Raw genomic sequence first — 21,169 nt, forward strand, 5'->3', positions numbered from 1 at the left:
AAAACAAATGGCTTTATAATACAATTGGAAATGTTTCTCAATAGATGCTATTCTAACCAGACTTATATAGAGTAGAGAAGGAATGTGACTATTTTTCTTAAATAGACCTAATTTTTACTATGGAGGTGATTTCTCTTTTTATATTAATGATATTAGACAAAAATTCCAGGGATTCCTCCCTGTATTTTTGTAGTCATTCTTGCTGTTAGTGTAATTTTTTACTGAAAATACATTACTCAAATATGGCATTCAATTTATTGATTAATTGAATTTAGTTAATTTACATTGATTAATATTAAATCAATTTTTTCTATAAAGTAAAATTTTGCTAGTCATGTTGGAGAGAGTGTAAGATTAGGATACAACTAAGATATTTTGTAAAATGATCTAGTTTATTATGAGGTAATACATACCTAGTATTCTTATGAATAAAATGTACATTATAAAAATAAAATTTTATTATATTTATACTATTATTCTTATGTTAGAAAATTAAGATAAACTGATTCTAATGAAAATGATAAAAATGATTCTATACTGACTCATTCAGTAAGTATTATTGAAAATTTGGCTGGGTGCAATGGCTCACGCCTGTAATCCTAGCTCTCTGGGAGGCCAAAGCAGGAGGATCGCTCGAGGTCAGGAGTTTGAGACCAGCCTGAGCAAGAGTGAGACCCCATCTCTACTAAAAAATAGGAAGAAATTAGCTGGACAACTAAAAATATATATGTATAAAAAATTAGCCAGGCATGGTGGCGCATGCCTGTAGTCCCAGCTACGCAGGAGGCTGAGGCAGGAGGATTGCTTGAGCCCAGGAGTTTGAGGTTGCTGTGAGCTAGGCTGACGCCACAGCACTCTATCTAGCCCAGGCAACAGAGACTCTGTCTCAAAAAAATAAAAAAAAAAAATAAAAGCAATCAGAGAAAAAGCAACACATTATGTACAGAGGAACAAATCTAAGAACGACAAAGGCTTTTTTATCAGAAACAATGCAAGGCAGAAGACAGTGGGGGCAGAAACCTTAAAATACTGAGAGACAAAAAAAATCATCAACTTAGAATATGTTCACACAAAAACTGGTGCAAAAATATTTATAGCAGCTTTATTTGTTTTTTTTTTTTTTTTGAGACAGAGTCTCACTTTGTTGCCCAGGCTAGAGTGAGTGCCGTGGCGTCAGCCTAGCTCACAGCAACCTCAAACTCCTGGGCTTAAGTGATCCTACTGCCTCAGCCTCCCGAGTAGCTGGGACTCCAGGCATGTGCCACCATGCCCGGCTAATTTTTTCTATATATATTTTAGTTGGCCAGATAATTTCTTTCTATTTTTAGTAGAGATGGGGTCTCGCTCTTGCTCAGGCTGGTCTCGAACTCCTGAGCTCAAATGATCTGCCCGCCTCGGCCTCCCAGAGTGCTAGGATTACAGGCGTGAGCCACCGTGCTCGGCCTATAGCAGCTTTATTTTTAATAGCTAAAAACTAGAATCAGTCCAGCTGTCCTTCAACCATTGTGTAGCTAAACTAATGGTACATACATATCATGAAGTACTACTCAGCCATAAAATTACCTGTTTTGATATGTGCAACAACTTGGATGAATCTGTGGGGAATTTTGCTGAGTGAAAAAAGCCAGCCCCCAAAGGTTGCATACTCTATTATTCTATTTATGTAACATTCTTGAAATGAGAAAATTTTAAAAATGTAGGACAGATTAGTGGTTGCTCAGAGGTAGGGACTGGGAGAAGTAGAGAGACATGGAAGGAACATAGGTGTGGTTATGAGACGTCAAATGAGGGATTCTTGTGTTGTTCAATGTCTTGACTGTGTGATGGACACATAAGCCTATACAGGTGGTAAAACAGTATGGAACTTGATACATGCACACACACACACAGACACAAATGAGTACAGGTAAAACTTGGGAAATCAGAATAAGATGGGTGGATTGTATCAATGTCAATATACTGGTTGTGATATTACACTATAGTTTTGCAAAACAAAACGAAAAGTTTTGTTACCATTGGGGGAAGCTGGGCAAAAAAAAATCATCAACTTAGAATTTCATACCCAGCAAAAATCTTTCGAAAATAAAGATAAACTACTTTTTGTGCATAGAAAAGCATTCACTAAACCAAAGAGCTTTTAAATAATATTACACCATAAAAAAAAAAGAAAGAAAAGCATTCATTACCAGTAGACCTGCATTATAGGAAAGCATTCATCACCAGTAGACCTGCATTTCAGGAAATGTTAAAGGAAGTCCTTCAGACAAAATAAAAATGATACCAGACAGATATCTGGATCTACAAAAAGGAATGAAGATCATCAAAAAGGGAAAATATGTAAATACATGTAAAATATTTTTCTTATTTTAAAAATCTCTTTAAAGATCATTGACTTTTTAAAGCAAAGGTATTAACAATGTGCTGTGGAGTTTATAATATATATAGAAGTCAAATATATGACAATGACAGTGCAAAAGTTGGGGGGAATTAGAGTATACTATTGTTAGTTCCTTATACTATATGTAAACTGGTAAATATCGACAATCACATTAAATGTAAAAGCTGTAAACATTTTATTTAAAGGCATAGATTATTAGATTGGATAAAATTTTTAAAAAGATCAACTATACTGCCTACAAGAAACCCAATTTTAAAAAAAAGACATAACAAAGTTGAAACTAAAAGGATGGAAGAAAATATACCGTACTAATTTCAAAAGAAAACTTGAGTGACTATATTACTATTAGCAAAGTAGATTTCAGATCAAACAATATTACCAGGGATAAAGTGGGATATTTCATAACAATAAAGGAGTCAATTCATCAAGAGGATATAATAATCCTACATGTTTATGCACCCAATAACAGGGTTTCAAAATATATGAAGCAAAAGCTACAAGGAGAAATAGATAAGTTGATAATTATAGCAGAGATTTCAAAACATTTTCAAGAGCACAAGGTGGATTTATTAAGATAGACCATATACTGGGCCATAAAACAAGTATCAGTAAATGTCAAAGGATTCATAGCAAACAAAGTATGTTGTCTGACCACAATGGAATTAAATTAGAAATCAATAACAGGATGGTATCTGAGTAATTTCCAAATTTTTATAAATTTAAACACATTTTAGTATAACCTCTGGGTCAAACAGCAAATCAAAAGGAAAATTAGAAAGTATTTTGAACCGAATGAAAATGAAAACATAGCATATCAAAATTTTGGGGATGCAAGAAAAAAAGTACTTAGGGAAAAAGAAACATCTCAAATCAATGATCTAAGTTCCCACTTTATGAAACTAGCAAAAGAAGAGCAAATTAAACCCAAAGTAAGCAGAAGAAAGTAAATAAAAGCAGAAACAGTGAAAGAGAAAACAGAAGAACAATGGAAAAAAATCACTGAAACCAAAAACTACTTCTTTAAGAATATGAAGATGTCTAGGATTTTAAAAAAACATTTAAAAAAATGAAGTTATGTTCCAGAAGCTTCTATATTTAGTAAATAAGAAAACTGGACTAGAAGCTATAGAAAAGAGATTTGTATTTCTTTGGGTGTTTGCTCATGCCTGCTTGATCTTCTTTCTTAATATTATGAAATATCTTGTGTGCTACTGAAGAGAAGAAATCCATACAGCACTTTGAAATGTACTACCTACTTTTACATAAGTATTTATACATAGATAGATGTTTCTGTTTACATATTTCCCATCAAGAGTGCAAAGCACTCTTGTTTTCTTTATTCTTCTAAACACGTATTCCTTGCTTGGCTTTTCCTCTTAAAAATGATATTTGGAGAAATAGTTCATTCATTTATTCATTCAACAGTCATTATGAAATGCTACAATGTGCCAAGGACTGTGGGACATGCTGGGGACACAGCTGTTAACCAGACAAACAAGATCCCTGTCCTTTGCACACGGAGCCTAATGTGAGATGCAGACAAATAAACAGGCAGCAACCATGGACTAATGTAAGAGTATTGTCAAGGAAAGAATAAGTTCCAAGGAAGTCCACAGGACAGGTGATCAACTTGGACCTGAATATTCCGCAAGCTAGCAGCTAACAAGATTTTTTTTGATATGATTACTAAGTGTCTTGAATTATTATGATTCAACACAGGCAATAAAATTTTAGGTAGGGAGCAAAATGTATGAGTTCAATTCTGAAAGAATTCCTTGACTATTGTAGACTAGCATTCATTCTTTATTCTGTTCACAATGTGTTGATACTGTTTAAATTTCATCTCAGAGCATAAGAAAGATGTATAGAATGCTATTTTTACTAATTTTCAGTATTATTATTGCAGGGTTTTGGTGGCTATTCTAGAAAAGAAAGACAATATAGGTGGTTTTAACCAATTCAGGACTTTTTAAGGATTTTTTCGTTACACTTGGGCATCAGAAATGGCAGAACCTGAGCCAAGAATCCAGCTCCTCAGGCAAAGTTTGAGGGATTCCAGGTTTAGAGAAGAAAGGCAAGACCAGGGAAATGTGAAGATTCCAAAGATTAAGTAGGAAAGGGGCCAGGATTCATTCAGAGGGTCAGATATTTTTCATTCATTTCCTTTGAGCCACTGATTTCACATTTGGAAGTGTATCTTCAGGAAATTATTACAGTAGGTCCTCCCTTATCTGTAACAGGTTTCAGTTACTCACAGTCAACCATAGTCCAAAAATAGTACAATAAATATTTTGAGAGCAAGAGAGACCACATTTACATAAATTTTATTACAGTATATTGCTATAATTGTTCTATTTTGTTATTAGTTATTGTTGTTTATCTCTTACTATGCCTAATTTGTAAATTAAATTTTATCATAATTATGTATATATAGGATAAAACATATATATAGAGTTTGGTACTATCTGCAGTTTCAGGCACCCACTGGGGGGGGTCTTCGAAGGTATTCCCTGAGGATAAGAGGGGACTACAGTATATATGTGCACTTTTAGCTATTAATAAAAGGTTGTTCATTATAGTTGGTTACTGAAAAATTGGAAACAACCCAGTTGCGTAACAATAGCAGCCTAGCTAAATAAATTGTGCCATATCCACACAATGGGTTCTAAACAGGTTTTAAAATTATGAAGCCAAAACTTGATTTGCATCAGAATCACCTGGAGGACTTGTTAAAACACTGATTGCTGGGCCAGCCCTCAGAGTTTCTGATTTAGTTGATCTGGGATACTGGGATAGGGTCCAAGAATTTGCATTTCTAACAAGTTTCCTCAGGATACCATAGGTCTGGAGGCCATACTTTGAGAACCACTGATGTAGAGGTATATTTATTGACTTGGAAGAATATTTATAAGATATACAAAGCTGTTCACATTATATTTTATATGTACATATACATATAGAAGTTTAGATGGAAATATACTATGGAGTTAGTATCCTTGGTTGTCTTTGGGGCGGATCACATTGCAGGTACTTAATATCTTCAACATTTTGCATTACAGGTTTTTCTGTAATGAGCATAATATTAACTACTAAAACATAATAAAATTTCTTAATTTAAAAAAGGAGATCATGAAGTTCTGGCCAATAGTACTAACAAGCCAGAAATATCGAAGTAAGCTTGATTGAAGTATGCTTGGTCAAAAAAGCTTGATCCTTGGCTTTTTAACTATATCTTGTTGGGAGTGTATATTCAGAAGCAATCACAGAGGGTCAGTGGTGGTCCCATAGATACTTCCTGTTCCTTATGGGGACAAGACCCATAAAAGGCTGATATCATATGGGGGGCTTCTACTGTTTTCTTCCTTCATTTCAGTAGTGCCATACAGACTTCTTCTGGGGAAGTTTGAAGAAAAACTGGGTGGGACCCAAAGGGCGACCTGCCAGAAGTGTGAAGCATCTGGATTGGCGCGCTCTTTGTTTCCTGATGCAGGGTAGATCCATTTCCCAGGGTATCAGATTAAGGCGTCTCCTTTCTGGAAAAAAGATTTCATGGTTTAAATTCCCGTTCACTTTTGTGTCTGTGGCACTCTGCTGTCTCCTTTCCAGCACACAGCCTCAGGGGTCATGATGTCCCTTCCCTGCTGATATCCGCGTGCCAACTGTGGTGTCATGCACACCAAGCACAGAGACGCCATTCAGCCTCCACAGTCTGGGCTCAGGAAGCACAAGAGCCTCAAAGTTCTTAAAGACCTTGACAGATCCTCTTCTAGCTTTGCATGTGCTGAACAACTGGTGACTGTGGGGGGATGGAATGGGGAGGGAGAGGGATGAGGGTAAATGTCAAGGGTAAATATGTGACAGGAACAGAGAAAGCAAACAGTTGCCACCAATGCTCTGGAAAAGGATGGGTGGGCAGACAACGTAGAGAAGTACACCACAGACTTTTTGGTGGAGCACTTATTTGGTTAGCACTGGATTATCCTTCTCCATGTCCTTGCATTACTGTGGTTGATAAAATAGGAGTAGCCACATCATTTGTACTATTTAGATCAAGAGTTCCTCATGAATATCGAACAGATGTACAGTGTTTGGGGTGTCATACTGAAAATAAGTCCCATATAAAGCCCATAATGGATTCAATGTTTTTTTGTTTAATGTTTCAAAATATAAAATCATGCTCTGATTTATGTCATTGTTAAAAGAAAAAGATATTACTTCTATACTGACTCTCCAATATGTGACTTATTTTTTGTTGGAAAATTTTATTTCCTATTATGCTGCTTTCTGCCACTTAACATGTGGATACATGGGACAGAATATGGTTTGAGTTTAAGATACAACTTTTTCTAAGTTTTGAAAGTTCAAAAATAGCTAGAAACACAAAACACTGGGTAATTATTCAATTATTTATTACTATTTTCATAGGACAAATTCTTTGTTTTTTTTCTTTTTGAGACAGAGTCTCGCTTTGTTGCCCAGGCTAGAGTGAGTGCCGTGGCATCCGCCTAGCTCACAGCAACCTCAAACTCCTGGGCTTAAGTGATCCTACTGCCTCAGCCTCCCGAGTAGCTGGGACTACAGGCATGCGCCACCATGCCCGGCTAATATATTTTAGTTGGCTAGATAATTTCTTTCTATTTTTAGTAGAGACGGGGTCTCGCTCTTGCTCAGGCTGGTCTCGAACTCCTGAGCTCAAATGATCTGCCCGCCTCGGCCTCCCAGAGTGCTAGGATTACAGGCGTGAGCCACCGCGCCCGGCCCATAGGACAAATTCTTGCCTCTCATCTTCTGGTGCTATAATATGAAATTCAGTATGTGAATCTGTTTAGGACCCTCTGTAAGGAAACTAGGTTATTTGGAATTCTCACCTATTAACAAGTGACAAAAACAATGTTATAATTAATTCATTTACCAAACATTTACTGAATACTTACTATGTGCCAGGCACTGTCCTGGGACACATCAGTGACGGCCCTCATGAAGTTTACATGCTAGACAGGGAAGACTGTAAATTAGTAAACAACTACAAATATAATGTGTCAGGTGGTAGTAAGTACTAAGAACAAAAATCAAGCAGGCCATTGGGCCATTATAAGGACTTTGCATTTTATTCTGAGGAATATGGGAGGTCATTGGGGAGGGGTGGGTTTAAGCAAGGCAGGGATGTGACCCAGCTTGTGTTTCTAGAGAAGTACTCTGGCTGCTGGGTGAAAACAGGCTGTAGAGGCCAAGTGTCCATTGAATTATTCCCCACTCCCGCAGTCATACTCTACTGAGGACAGTTCTGTATCAGTAGTCCTGGAGATGTGATCCTACACAGCTGATTCGTGCCTCTTCATACTTTTGGTGTAAAACTAATTTCTAAAACAACATTTTTATATCCACAAAGTTATCTTTTTAGGAAATATAAATCAGATCATATCACTTCTCTGCCTACAACCTCCTAGTGGCTTTCACTACAGTTAGAATAACTCAGCTGTGGCTTTTAAAGGGCTCTATTCACAGCTGTCTCACACCTGTTCTCTCCCTTCTCCAGCCACTTTCCTTTTGCGTCTCCAGCCACCCTGTCATTCTTCTTGAACATGCCAACTTGACTCTGCTTCAAGGTCTTTAAACTTTCTGTTCCCTCTGCCTGGAAATCCCCTTACCCCAAGATCTTTGCATGGTTGCCTTCATCTTAAGAGTGAGGTCTCTGCTGCTTACTCAATGTGTACTTCTTCTATATGCAAACAGGCAGAACATCTGCTGCTTAGAACAACAGGGCAGCTCTTCCCCAGGCGCACTCAAGGTCTAAAACCCTCTTGTTACCTTATCACTAACAGATGACAAAAGGTACAAATCAAACTGCGACTAACTACATTGGGCAAACAATTCAGGGTTTGCACACAATCATATAAACCTATGGTATTTTCTTTTTCCTTACAGGTTATTTTCAAAGCTCTGTCACCACCATACAATACAGAGAACCCTTACAGTGCCAAAGTTCAGGAACAGCTGAAGATCACCAACCTCCGTGTGCAGCTGCTAAAACGACAGTCTTGTCCCTGTCAGAGAAATGACCTGAACGAAAAGCCTCAACATTTTACACACTATGCAATCTATGATTTCATTGTCAAGGGCAGCTGCTTCTGCAACGGCCATGCTGATCAATGCATACCTGTTGATGGCTTCAGACCTGTCAAGGCCCCAGGAGCATTCCACGTGGTAGGTAAAACAAATTCTCCCCTAAGAAAAATAAATCATAAGTTACCTTCAGCTTTGTACATAGGTAGCTTAAGCTCCCTGAGACTTGGCTTGTGCCTAACATAGTGCTTCTTGTTTCTTCCTCTGTTCATCCACTCCTCCAACTCAATACCCATCCTATAAAGTGCCTATTTACTTGTTTCTTAATCATCAGTTTTAGAATTATAGTCAAGCATGATAACCAAATACCTTGGAAAACACCCATGCCAGTTTTTAGTACCATGACCTCCAGATATAAAGTGTAAGGTGAGCAGCAGTGAAAGGTTGGCATAATCATTTTAGTGGCATTATCACACAGAAACCAGCTTTGACAGTAAATGGGGACCATTGTGGAGTTGATTTTAAAGTGGGAAAAATAAGAACCTCAATTTAATGCCTGGTATCTTTGCTGTCCAGCGGTGGAATGAATAATAATTCTCCTCTGTGAAGAGTGGCCTGACCCCCTTTTTACCCCATGGCAGAGTTAAACTCTCTTTGCTCCGGGTTCACACAGCTTCTTGTGCTTTCTTCTGATTTCACTTGTCTGCATCCACCTGGAGACTGTGAACTCCCTAAGGACAGGGACCCTATGATCTTTATATCCTCAGGACCAGGTGCCTTACCTGAGCCAGAGTAGGTGTTCAGTAGGTATTTGACTGAATGACAGAAACATAGGAATAGGACAATGATGAAAATTAGTGCCATTGTTTGTCCTCACCTCACCATCTTCCATAAAAGAAAGGTACAGAGTGGCTCAGACAGCAAGTACCTTGTTGTAACACACCCAGAGCTGTGGATGGGAATTAGGCAAGGAGAAGGAAAGAGGAGAGCATGCCAATTCCTTAATTTTATATCTTGCTCTGATACTTCTGAGCAAAGCAAGGGAAAGTAACTAAATTAAATTTAAAAGGCCTCAGAGTATCCTTACTGCATTACTTAAAGGGAAAACTTTCACATTCTTTCTTCTTTCTCCCAGTCTTATACAGGATAGGACCACTGGGGCCACATACCAGTTAGCTGGCAGGCCAGTGTGTGCTGGCTGGGCTGAGTTGCCAGGGCAGCACCGGGGTGACTACAATGACTAGGACAGTAGCCAGAGAGTAAAAAAAAAAAAATTAAAACAGTATTTGCTATTACTTCTAGAAATGAATCTGGGGCTCCCAACGTTGAAGAAAATGAAACATTCATTTAACAAATACCTACTAGTTTCCAGACACTGAAGGATCTTTGAAATAATACAGTATTGTTTCAAATAAAGGGTGGGATAATTTGGTGTATTCCAATGAATTGGGTTCAGGTATGATTCAAATAGAGAATAACCCTTGGCTGGGCACAGTGGCTGACACCTGTAATCCTAGCACTCTAGGAGGCCAAGGTGGGAGGATCGCTTGCGGTCAGGGGTTCAAAACCAGCCTAAGCAAGAGCGAGACCCTGTTTCTACTAAAAATAGAAAACTTAGCCAGGCTCAGTGGCTTGCACCTGTAGTCCCAGCTACCTGGGAGGCTGAGGCAGGAGGATCACTTGAGCCCAGGAGTGTGAGGTTGCAGTGAGGTATGATTACCCTACTGTACTTTATCTCAGACAACAGAGTAAGATCCTGTCTCAAAAAAAAAAAAAAAAAAAAAAATAGAGAATAACCCAGATATTCTAAAGACATGTCACATGTCATCCTACTAGACTGTAAACAAGAAAGTTTATGTGAGGTAGAGGGCTCATAAATTTCTGCCGTTATGTTTATGTTTAGTGAATTAGTGAAAGGAAAGCATACAGGCCTTTTGTCTCCTCAGCTGTCTCTTATAATCCAAGCCCTGCAGGACCACTTCAGAGTAGAGTCCTGAGCAAAACGACAGACACAAGCCCTGAGGCCCCCCAAACATGGCACCGAGTGGGCCCTCAAAAAATATTTGTGGAGTGAAGGACCCATGAGACAACCTGATTGGCTCTGATGAACCACACTAAATTGTAGGAGTTCTCAAGAGCCTTATAAAACATTTATGAATATGCATTTAAAAGCAATTGTTTATTTTTTTAAGTAAGTTCTCTGAATATAAACTTTCAAAGAGTTAACAACACTTTCTAGGGCTGAAAGGAAAAGTACTAGAAGTTTCTCTTCATTCTGTAAAATTCAACAAGGGATAATTACTCAAAGTTAAACAGAGACATTTGCAGAAGCCTTAAAATACAACTATTCATCCAATATTCTGCCAGCAAGAAAATTATCAGCCTGTAAAGAGGTTCTCGATAACCAAGTAAAGGGGATTATATACTAAGTGTTTTTCCATTACAAAAGGATGTTAGAATGAGAAGTCTCCATCCTAGAAGACACTATGGGATGGAAACCTCATTTCCTTACTAATCTTGGGCTGCTTTGAAATTGGAAGCAATTTCCTTTTAAAATAATACTAGTTTTCTGACGTTCTTCTACCCTGTTCTCATACTGATTTCAGTGTCTGCCGCAGTGGCAGCAGCCTTTACTGCTGTAACTAAGCGTATGCCTGAACCGGGCCAGGCTAAGCCAGACCGGGAGTGAGGGCCAGGGAAGGGGTAAAAAACAGCCTGCATAGCCAAGACTACATTGACTTCCAGGGATCCAGTTCCATGAAAATCCTTGCTGTCTCTACTCTTTTAAAAAAAAAGAAGAGAAGGAGGAAGAAAACATAAGCAATCGGACCAGGACCAATGGAGGCTGTGGTTGGAAATGTAAATGATTCTGGTTTCAGATTTTTTCCACCCCTAAGCTTAGGTGCATTTTATTTTTTCTGGATTGTAAAGAGTTGTTATTAAATTTGGAAATGGTTGCCTCTTTTGAATGTGATGTTCTTGCTGCTGTGATTGCTTCAGTGAGCAAATTGCACATTGAAAGCGTAGTCTTTTTCCTCATTAAGAACATAGCCATAAGGACAATTGCCTGCCCACATTTGTGTCTCTAGACACCATTCATTTTATGTATACAGCTGCAAATAACTACATTCACAATTTGTACCTCCAGAATGGAAGGTGACCTCTTAAGAAATGCTATTCTTTTGCAGGTCAGGTATGCACATACTAATCTAATTTGCTTTAGCACAGTTTTTTTCTTTAGAGTAGTGGCTCTCAAAGTGTGGTCCCTGAACCAGCAGCCTTAGCATTACCTGGTAACTTGTGATAAATGCAAATTCTCAGGCCCCACCGCAGATCTACTGAATCAGAAACTCTGGAAGTGGTGCCCAGGGATCTAAGTTTAGGAAGCCCTCCAGGTGATTCTGAGGCCTGCTAACATGTGAGAACCATTGCTTTATAGACTATACCAATTCATGTGTGGCTAATATTGTTGCTAGGATGAGTGATGAATTAATGAATCTGATTTTGTGGGCTTCAATTTTTGGTGACTGAATGATAGCAAACTAGGAAAGTTGATGGAAACAATACTTAGTCTGTTTCTTAAGCTATATAAGATTTTAGGTTCATTTCCTTTCTTTGGGAGAAAAGAGTAGGAAAAGGGATACAAATTGGCAGCTTCATTTACCTTAAAACATTCCTCCTGTGTCTTTGAAAGTAGCACCATCTTCTCCATGTTCCCCTTCTTCCCACATTCCTTCCATTTATTCTATCAGTCCAATTTTTCCTCATCTGTCCATTTTGCTGAAAGGCAGAACAGTGCAATGATTAAGACCCTAGCATTGGAGTCAAACATACCTGAATTTGACTCACTACAGCATTTACTAAGTTACTCAGTCTCACTGACCCTCAGTTTCCTAATGAAATGAGAATAGTGTCTACCTTCTGTAGTTATTGTAAGGATTAAAAGGTATGATGGCCAGTGCCTAGGGTATGGTAGACTGCTTACATTGCTATTGTTATTATATTGTCGTATCTTGCCACTTCTATTATACTTTTCTCCCTCATACAGTTCTTCCCCAATAATGACAAGAATAAATCATAGCTTACGTGCCATTTGACATGTTTACAAGGCTAGGGGTTTTGTGGCAAGCAAAACTGTACTTTGATTCCAGCCTGCCCGGATCCCAGAAATTATGTGAAGAGATCTTAAATTTTTTTCTCTGTGCATCTGTAGAGGACTGATTTAGTTCTCTTTTTTTTTTTTGTAGCAGCTGGTGATTTTACAGCTGTTGGATGATGGATGGTATTAAGAAGGAGCATGAAACATTTCCTTGTTTTATTAAAATATCATCCATTGGATAACATGAAAGCCTTAGAATACTGTGGAGAATTATTTAAATGCCTTGAGTTACACTTGTTAAGTTAGATGTTTCTTTTGTAATTAGAAACTTACTCTAAAAGAGTATCAATATTTTGACTGAAGTATTCTAAATACAAATGTAAACACTGAGACCTATGGAACCATATAGTGGGGTTTGAGGAAAACATTTCTGAGCTATATAAGGCAGGTTTTAGAATCATTCGTATAGTCTCATTACAAAAGTTTTTCCCAGCAGAATATGAATACAGTCATTCATGTATTGATGTTTATACCTCTCGTATGTCATGTTTTATAAATTAGGAATGACTTAGAATCATAGTTTTCATCTTCTTTTTAAAATTTCTTTACTGTTCTGTGAATAAGCCAAAAGCATAATTAGAAATTTCTTGAATCTTCAAGGTATTAAGAAAAAGAACAGGAGGTTTTAAAATAACAAAGATATTAAATGAGACTATTAAATCAGGATTTCAAAATATTTTTATGTAGTGAAGCATGCCTTCAAGGTTGGAAATGTACATCTGTAAATTAGTTTTAGATCTTAGCATAGAAAAAAATAACTATCATGGTTTATAAATACTAATAACAACAGTTCCCACTTATTGAATATTAACTGTGTACCATGTTTTGTGCTGTCATGCTACAAATGTTATTGAATTTAATCTCCAAAACAACTGTATGATGTATCATCATCATTTGTTTTTCATAGTTGAGGAACTGAGGCTTGGAAATGTTAACTGACTTCCCAGAAGCTAATGAAGGGTAGAGCAGCCACACTTTAACTTCACCTATCAGACACCAAATCCCATTCTCTTTTTATTGTTGTACGAAAGACTTGGCTCCAACCAGGGTTGACAGTACGCCAAGGACAGAGAGAAGAGAGGGGAGAAAGGATGGGAGGTGGGCGCAGAGGAGGGTGGCTGCAGGGCCTTGCCATCGTGCTGGACCATGGACTCTAACTGGGTAAGGAGGGAAGGGAGGACAATTCTCACCCCCAAAGCTTAGCCATTTAATATTTTATAAAACCCTTTCCCATGTGTTATTTCCCTCAATCTTTACTATAACCCTGAAAGGTATATGTATTTATTTCTACTCTGCAATAAAGGAAACTGAGGTACAGAGAGATTACTTGCTTGAAGTCACAGTTATAATTACTCACACTCAGGTTTCTTACTACTGTACTCTACTTCCACCTCCAAGTTAATGAGGCAATTCTTAAAAAGATTGTTCTTATAATGATAGGTAATCTATCCAAGTCATCTTCATTTTAATATGTAACTAGGAATGACCCAAAGGCAAGAAAAAGAGAAAGAATAAAAGCAATAACTTTGGATAATCTACAAAGTTAATAATTTAGAAGTGACTGTCTTTAGAGGGGGTATGGATATCTTTGGTTTCACTGGGAAGAGGGATTTCTGGATCTACCATACTTTACTTCTATCTCTAGCTCTAAATCATTGCAGCAACAACCCCAATCATTTAATTTGTCACATTAGGATCTGTAGAAATAGGCACACACCTAATACCAAAGAGGGTGCCATGTGTTCCTAATATTAACAAAATATAAAGCCTGCCAATTTGATGCAGTTGATGTGAGACTATTCTCAATCCATCTCAAGGTCTTAACTAACCCAGTGCTCCTGAGTTAGAATGGTATAGCTTTGCTGGTAGTTCCTTAGCAATGAGTAATCACAGATGCTATAGAAGGTATACAAGATTTTGATTATACTTCATTTCTCACCTCGTGTTTCCTAATAGAATGGCAAACCAGTAAATTCATTTCATGGCTGGAAATTGTTAGTGTTTTGACTGTATTTTTCTCTCTACACAGGAGGACCTACTTACTTTGAATGTCAAAAATTGCCCAAGATTATTCTTTCTATTTGATGATTAGGAATCCAGAAGACTTCAGAACCAGAGGCATTATAAAACAGTCTTTGCACTTGGGAAAAGATTCCCTGTGGGATTTCTTCCCAGAGCAATTAAATATTTATTATATAGGCCTTTAATTATCTCACAGAAAAGTGAAAGGATAAAAATAACCTGAAAGCTAAAATGTGGGTGTCAGAGCTGACATCTCTAAAAGTAAAATATAAGCCAATGGGAAAGGAAGGTTGAGTCTCCAAAATATATTACTTGTTCATTCAACTTTTCATGAACATGCTTTCCAGAAAGCGAAGTGCATGTATATTTAGGTCAAAATTGGGGCATTGTAAAGGTACAAAAAGGAATCTCTTTAACAGGTTTAAACTGCTAGTTCTATAAATTTGGGAAGGAACAACTTAAATTTGACATTTTTCTTACTATAAAGTACCCCCCAGATATTCAAGGCATATCTCACTTTGTAAATTTTCTCATGAATATTTCCTTTTCAGTATAACATTTTTGGGTCCATTTTGTGAATAGTTGGGAGCCTAGAGTCAAACCTCTGTGTCTGGAAGGCCTGGTCTTCCAATTTCACTGCCAATATAATGGGGTTTGAGGGGAGGAGGAAGCTACGTGGAAAGAGAAAAGCTGAGGTTACAGATGGATATCTGAGTTCTGGTTCACAACCCATATTTCTATGGTATTTCATTTGTGCCTTGCCAATTTTGTAAGAGCTGGAAATGTACTTCAATTTGTCCTAAAACAATTACATTCAGTAGGAGATAAACTGTAATTTTAGAGCTTATTCCTTCCTCCAAGGAAAATTTTTAGTGACCATACACACACACACACACACACACACACACATACACACATACACATACACACACAGTTTATAGTAATTCCAGAAGATAGAGAAAATTCACAGCCATTTCAAATAGCAAGGAAAACAGGTCTGTTAATTTTGGCATTTAAAATCTTAATAATATATTTGGGACTACAGTTGCCTTATATTTTAGCAATGTAAATATTTTAATGGAATAAAATAGTACATGTGTGGGGATACAGAAGGCCTATAATATTTGTTAACTCGTAATAAGTTTTTTTTTGTAATATGGAATTCTAAAATACTATCTTTTTAGCTCTTCTCTATAGCTCTTTAAATAGAAAGAAAACACAGAAAATTATGATTTCAAAAACTGAAACAAAATATAGTTTTAACTTTAAAAAGCTCACATATTAGAAATGGAAAAGTGATTACATTTATTCTGCTATTAAATATTTTACATATAATGTAAAAAATTATGGAATTCATAAGAGTGAACACTGATCAAGTATCTTTGTCTTTTATTTTTGCGTCTCTTAGGGCATGTAACTTAGCTGGAACAGTCAGCTCTCAGAATTCCTGAAAGGTAGTGGTTCCATTTATTTCCCAGATTAGGCCCTAGTAGGCATTAAAATTTAACAGAATACAGGATCATAGTATTTCCATATACGGACTCAGCAATTCTACTCCTCAGTATATACCCAAGTGAACTGAAAACGTGTCTACACAAAACCTTACACATGAATGTTCATAGCAGCATTATTCATAGTAGCCAAAAAGTGGAAACACCCAAATGTCCATCAACTGATGAATGGATAAACAAAATATGGTATATCCATACAATGCAATATTATCCAGCCATAAAAAGGAATGAAATACTGATATTTGTTGCAGCCTGGATGAACCCTGGAAACATTTTGCTAAGTGAAAGAAGCCAGACCCAAAAGCCCACATATTGTATTATTCCTTTTATATGAAATGTCCAGAATAGACAAATCCATAAAGACAAAATAGGTTGGTGATTTCCAGGTACTGGGAATTAGGGGGGAAAGGAGAGTGTTTGCTTAGTGGGCATGAGGTTTCTTTTTGCGGTGATGAAAATGCTCTCGAATTGGATGTACTAATGATTGTACAACATTTTCAATATACTGAAAACCAATGACTTGTACACTAAAAGGGTAAAAATAATGAATTTTATGTTTAATGAACGTTATCTCAGTAAGACAAAAATCAATAGCTAAAAAAAAACCAAAATGAGCAAAAACAAAAATGCAAAAACATAGCTGGTTATATAGACATTTTACAGAATGAATATATTTCCTTTCAAGTCCCAGTCATTGAACTGGCTGATTTAAAAAGCAATAGCTTTTGGATGGATGGTTACTGAAGAAAACTAATTCTTTCTATAACTGTGGCTATTGTTTCTGGCCATATACAGATGACCATAGGTTTCTTTCTTTTTTTTTTTTCCAAAAAATTTAGGGAATACAAGTGTTTTTTTGTTACATGGATAAACTGTATCATGCTAAAGTCAGGGCTTTCAGTTTACCTGTCACCAGAATAGTGTTCATTGTACTCAATGGTAGATTTTTATCTCTCTCCCCCATTCCTAGTTTCCAATGTCTATAAAGCCACCAGTTATAAGTAAGAACATGTGGTATGCTTTTCCATTCCTGAACTACTTCACTTAGGATAATGTTCTCCACTTCCATCCAAGTTGCTGCAAAAGACATTATTTCATTCCTTTTTATGGCTGAGTGGTACTCCATGGTATATATATACCACATTTTCTTTATCCACTTATCAGCTGATAGGCACTTAGGTCTTTGCTATTGGGAATTGTGCTGCAATAAACATTTGGGTACAAATGGCTTTTTTATAAAATGACTTCTTTTCCTTTGGGTAGATACCCCATAGTGGGATTGCTGAATTGAGTGATAGGTCTACTTTTAGTTCCTTGAGGAATCTCCATATTGCTTTTCATAGCAATTGTACAAGTTTACATTCTCACCAACAGTGTATTAGCTTTCCCTTTTACCACAACTGCACCAACATCTATTGTTTTTGTTTTTGTTTTTGTTTTTAACTTTTAAATAATGGTTATTCTGACAGGGGTAAGGTGGTATCTTATTGTGGTTTTAATTTAATTTGCATTTCCCTGATAATTAGTGATGTTGAGCATTTTTTCATGTTTGTTGCCATTTGTCTATCTTCTTTTGAGAAGAGTCTGTTTATGTCTTTTGCCCATTTTTTGATGGGGTTATTTTTTTTCTTGCTGATTTATTTGAGTTCTTTGTAGATTCTAGATATTAGCCCTTTGTTGGATATACAGAAATAAAACCATATAGCTACAATCAACTGGTTTTTCACAAAGCAGACAAAAGCATACACTGGGGAAAGGACACCCTATTGAACAAATGGTGCTGGGAAAACTGGATAATCACATGCAGAAGAATGAAACTGGATCCCTATTTCTCACTATATACAAAAATTAACTCAAGATGGACTAAAGACTTAAATATAACACCTGAAACCATAAAAATTCTAGAAGAAAATGTAGGAAAACTCTTCTAGACATTGGCCAAGGCAAAGAATTTATGAGTAAGATGCCAAAAGCAAATATAGCAACAACAAAAATAAATAAATGGTACTTAATTAAACTAAAGGTTTCTGCACAGCAAAGGAAATGATCAACAGAGTAAATAGACAAGGCATACACAATCTGTGGATGGCCACAGGTTTCTTTATGGCTCTGCATTCTGATATAGTTGCCAAACAAGCATAACTTTTTAATAAATCAGTATTTCTCCCTTGATCCTTCATATGAGCATACTCAATAATGAAGACAATATTTTACAAGATTCACTGAGAAACAAGCAGTTTTCGGATATGAAAAGAAGTATCTGAATGAATTAATTTAACAACTAAAAACTATGCAAGGAAACATGCCCTAGCAACTGGCTTCTTGTACTACATTCAGGGGCTCATTTATCTTAAACAAGTCAACTTTTATACCACCCTCTGCACTGTATAGAATTCTGAGTGACAAGCAAACGGAGCTGTTAAGAAAGAAAGAAAACAGTGGGAAATGTGAACTAGAATGAATTAAAAAAAAAAAAAAACTTTGTAAGAGAATGCAAAGTATTCTGTGACAGGAGTTTTCCTTTAAAATTACCAGAAACTATGTGAACACATCGAGCAAATGAATGTCAGTGGGTGAAAAGTACTTAACAATCCTCACAGCTTTTCTAATAGAATTTACCTGGCCCCCAGCTAATTATAAAAACTCATCTAAATCCTAAAAGACATTCAACAAAACACCACAAAACCTTCCTTCAGTCTCATGTCAAATGCTGCTTGACAGATAAGTTGCTTACACAATGAGTTCTACTCGTTTTTGCTTTCACTCAGTTTCTCCGGGTCTTGCTGGAGAGTTTTAACAGCATATTAGGAGTTCTAAATTAATTCCACTTTTGGTATCTTTTCTAAAATTATTAAAATTAAATAGATACTAAGAAATTGAAATTGATACGATCCCCTTCCCCCTCAAAAAGACTGTATTATAAGATGTTATTTTAGGTGTTTGTGGGAAGGAAAAAATATACTCCTAATGACATCACTGTTCTAAACTGGAGCTTCTAATATTTTAGGAATCTCCTGGGAGTTCTCTTCCCTCTTCTGCATCGATTTGCTTTGTGACCTTGGGAAAGTTTAAGGATAAACAGACAAGTGCAAAGTAAAATATGAAAACCAGACTTAACCAAGATCACATGAAGAACAGAGGTGGAGTTTGTCAAATGGCTATGTAGCAACTGTCCTAGTAACTGAACATAGTGACCAGGTAGAAATTTGGCTTGAAAGAGATTTCAGATTACTTGGTTGTGTACTGAGACAGTCTTTTATATATTATAGACAAGAACCGCAGCAAAAATCTGGTGATATTTGTCAACAATCTTCTTTTGCTCCATATTTGCAGCTGAACAAACTGTGGCTGTTACTGAAAAGGAGCCAGTTTGATATTCTACAGCAATGAAGTCTTAGATACACTGAAATAAATGTCTTAAAATCAGAGTGCCTTACTTTATTGCTATTGCATACATGCATATCTGAAGCCAACTTACACATATACACTAGTGCAATTTACTTGTAGGATCTAGTCAAATAAATATATCTATTGGACAGAAATCATTTTTAAAAGCCTAGCAGTCAGAAATAATTTTTAAAACCCATTGGAAACAAAGAACAAATAGGAAACAGTTCTATGCAATGAAGTAACAGTAGAAAAAAAATCTCATAAATTGGTAATAGTATGATCTTATCTAAATGTAATCTTCATAAGCCTCCTGGGCATTACAATTCTTAATCCAATGCTATTTGCATTTTTATGGCAGAAATATTTATTCCAGTCCCTTGAGGGAAAATAAAGTACCTGGTGATACTGAAAAGAGGAAGCTAGTAGAATTAATCTTGTGAAAAAGTAAGACATTCAAAACTCATTATACAAAACATGTTAAAATTCCATTTTTAGAAGTAAATCCTCAGGTATTCTTAATTTAAAAAAAAACTTTAGGTAACATGTGGAGGGTAAAAAATGGCAATGTTAAAAGATAAATTTTTAAAAAGGAATGACTCTTGTGTAGGTATAAAATAAACATGTGTCAAAGATGTATTTAATTCATTAATTAATGATGGGCCAGTAAGGCATTACAACCAGTTCAAAGAAAAATTCAAAGAACCACACATATACAGGCAAATAAAGAGTGCTAAAGTATATGAAGGGCAATGATCAATTGCATTCTAACAGATACAAGTGATTTGCATTTCTATAGAGAAGAATTATTTGCATTATTATTAATTTTCTACAATTTATAGAGCTGTAAAATAGCTCAATGATAATAAAATGCAGACAAAACCTAGAAGGATATGCTAGACAGACACTTGGTAATCTTTTTTCTTTCTTTTCCTTTTCTTTTTTTTGGTGGAGAGGCCCATTTCAGAGTCTTTCAAAATTTTTGACAGCAGGAATATGATTTGTTAATAAGGGAAATATGCAAAGAAAGGAAATTCTGGTAGTGAGGTTTCCCAAAAGATGCTACATGTGAACCTGAAGTTCATAGTTATAAATAAAAGTAGTCCCTATCCCTGGCCTCACAAAAAGAAAGATAGATTTATTTTGTTCTGGGAAATCGTTATTCTGAAGAGTAAAAGAGAATCCTAACTAGAATTACTGAAGAACCCAAAATTTAAACTGTACTGCTCACTTGCAAAAACATCCTATTGAGCCAATTGCACATTTTAAAACATTGGAAATACTTTAAAGCCTTCTGTCACTTGGCTTTTTAAATGAGGTTATTTTATTAACACTATTTCTAAACTCAAAAATGTTTTGCAATTTATTTGAAAGGCCCAAATTATGCTTTTCTCGGCTCTCGAGCAGTTTCTGCCATCCATTCTGCAGATGAGTGGGTTTAGGGGAGTTTGTTTTTGCTTTGTTTTCTTTTGTTTTGTTTTTGGCTAATCATCTAATTTTTACAAAAGGGGCCATGCTGTATGTTTTAATTTAGGTTATGAAGAGCTGCAAAACTTGATTTTAATTCTTAGTTCTAGCTGTAATACTATAAAACAAAGGTCTACTGCATCACGACTATAAGCAGTCTTG

At 36.3% G+C, this 21,169-nt stretch overlaps 2 protein-coding genes across 4 annotated transcripts in view; one reads left to right on the top strand and one right to left on the bottom strand.

The window, feature by feature from the left end:
* Nucleotides 1–21,169, bottom strand: part of SNRPF (small nuclear ribonucleoprotein polypeptide F) — a 234,926-nt gene that overhangs the window by 75,705 nt on the left and 138,052 nt on the right. Inside the window, exons 3-4 of the mRNA XM_045553201.1 lie at nucleotides 12,126–12,241; nucleotides 8,556–8,623 (exon numbers count right to left, since the gene is read on the bottom strand). Coding sequence (XP_045409157.1) covers nucleotides 8,556–8,623; nucleotides 12,126–12,229 — 172 coding nt within the window. The 5' untranslated portion in view covers nucleotides 12,230–12,241. The remainder of the gene's footprint in view (nucleotides 1–8,555; nucleotides 8,624–12,125; nucleotides 12,242–21,169) is intronic.
* The window catches only part of NTN4 (netrin 4), a 103,347-nt gene that overhangs the window by 28,030 nt on the left and 54,148 nt on the right, over nucleotides 1–21,169 (top strand). For all 3 annotated transcript variants that reach the window (XM_045553199.1, XM_045553198.1, XM_045553200.1), the window contains exon 3: nucleotides 8,324–8,602. In XM_045553199.1, coding sequence (XP_045409155.1) covers nucleotides 8,324–8,602 — 279 coding nt within the window. The remainder of the gene's footprint in view (nucleotides 1–8,323; nucleotides 8,603–21,169) is intronic.

This window comes from Lemur catta, chromosome 6, assembly GCF_020740605.2.
Source record: "Lemur catta isolate mLemCat1 chromosome 6, mLemCat1.pri, whole genome shotgun sequence".
In the NCBI taxonomy this organism is placed as follows: Eukaryota; Metazoa; Chordata; class Mammalia; order Primates; family Lemuridae; genus Lemur; species Lemur catta.